A 664-nucleotide genomic window follows, 5' to 3' on the forward strand; every position below is an offset into this window, starting at 1 on the left:
CAGGGCCGGAATTCCAGCAGGATCCATCCCGGAATTCCCCTGGGATCCATCCCGGAATTCCTGTGGGATCAGGGCCGGAATTCCCCTGGGACCAGGGCTGGAATTCCGGCAGGATCCATCCCGGAATTCCCGCTCTCTGCCCTCAGTTGCCGCTCGGCGGCGCTGGAGTCGCGGCGGTTCTGGCGTTTCGTGGGCTCGGCTCTGGCCGTGGCGGCGGCGGCCGCGGCGCTCGTGGTGCTCCGGCAACGGGAGCTCGACCGCCGGGCCCGGGAGAAGGTCCGCAAGCAGATCGAGTCCATCTAGGCACGGCCGGGATCCGGAGGGGCCGGGAACCCCGCCGGGAATCCTGCCGGGATCTGCACCGGGAACGTCCTCGGGGAGCGTCGCAGGGGGTTCCCCCCGGCACGGGGGGGTCCCTGGGAGCGGGATTGGGAATAAATCCTGGTCCTTGTGCCCGGAGCGACGCCGTGTTTGTGCCCTGGGGGGGTCCTCGTGTCCTCTGCCACCGGGATCTGCCCCGGGAATAGCCTGGGGGTGCCAGGATCCCACTTTTGGGGTGCCAGGATCCCAGCCTTGGGGTGCCAGGAGCCCACCCTTGGGGGTCCCAGGATCCCACTATTGGGAGTTCCAGGATTCCACTCTTGAGGGCCCAGAAGCCCACCCT

The 664-nt window shown here is 68.5% G+C and overlaps 1 protein-coding gene across 1 annotated transcript in view; it reads left to right on the forward strand.

The window, feature by feature from the left end:
• The window catches only part of JTB (jumping translocation breakpoint), a gene marked incomplete at its 5' end in the record, with an annotated part of 980 nt that extends 528 nt beyond the window's left edge, over positions 1–452 (forward strand). Inside the window, one exon of the mRNA XM_027633742.1 lies at positions 147–452. Within this exon, the coding sequence (XP_027489543.1) occupies positions 147–303 (157 nt within the window). The remainder of the gene's footprint in view (positions 1–146) is intronic.
• Positions 453–664: the final 212 nt, after the last annotated feature.

This window comes from Corapipo altera, unplaced genomic scaffold, assembly GCF_003945725.1.
Source record: "Corapipo altera isolate COAL_440 unplaced genomic scaffold, ASM394572v1 49001, whole genome shotgun sequence".
Taxonomy (NCBI): Eukaryota; Metazoa; Chordata; class Aves; order Passeriformes; family Pipridae; genus Corapipo; species Corapipo altera.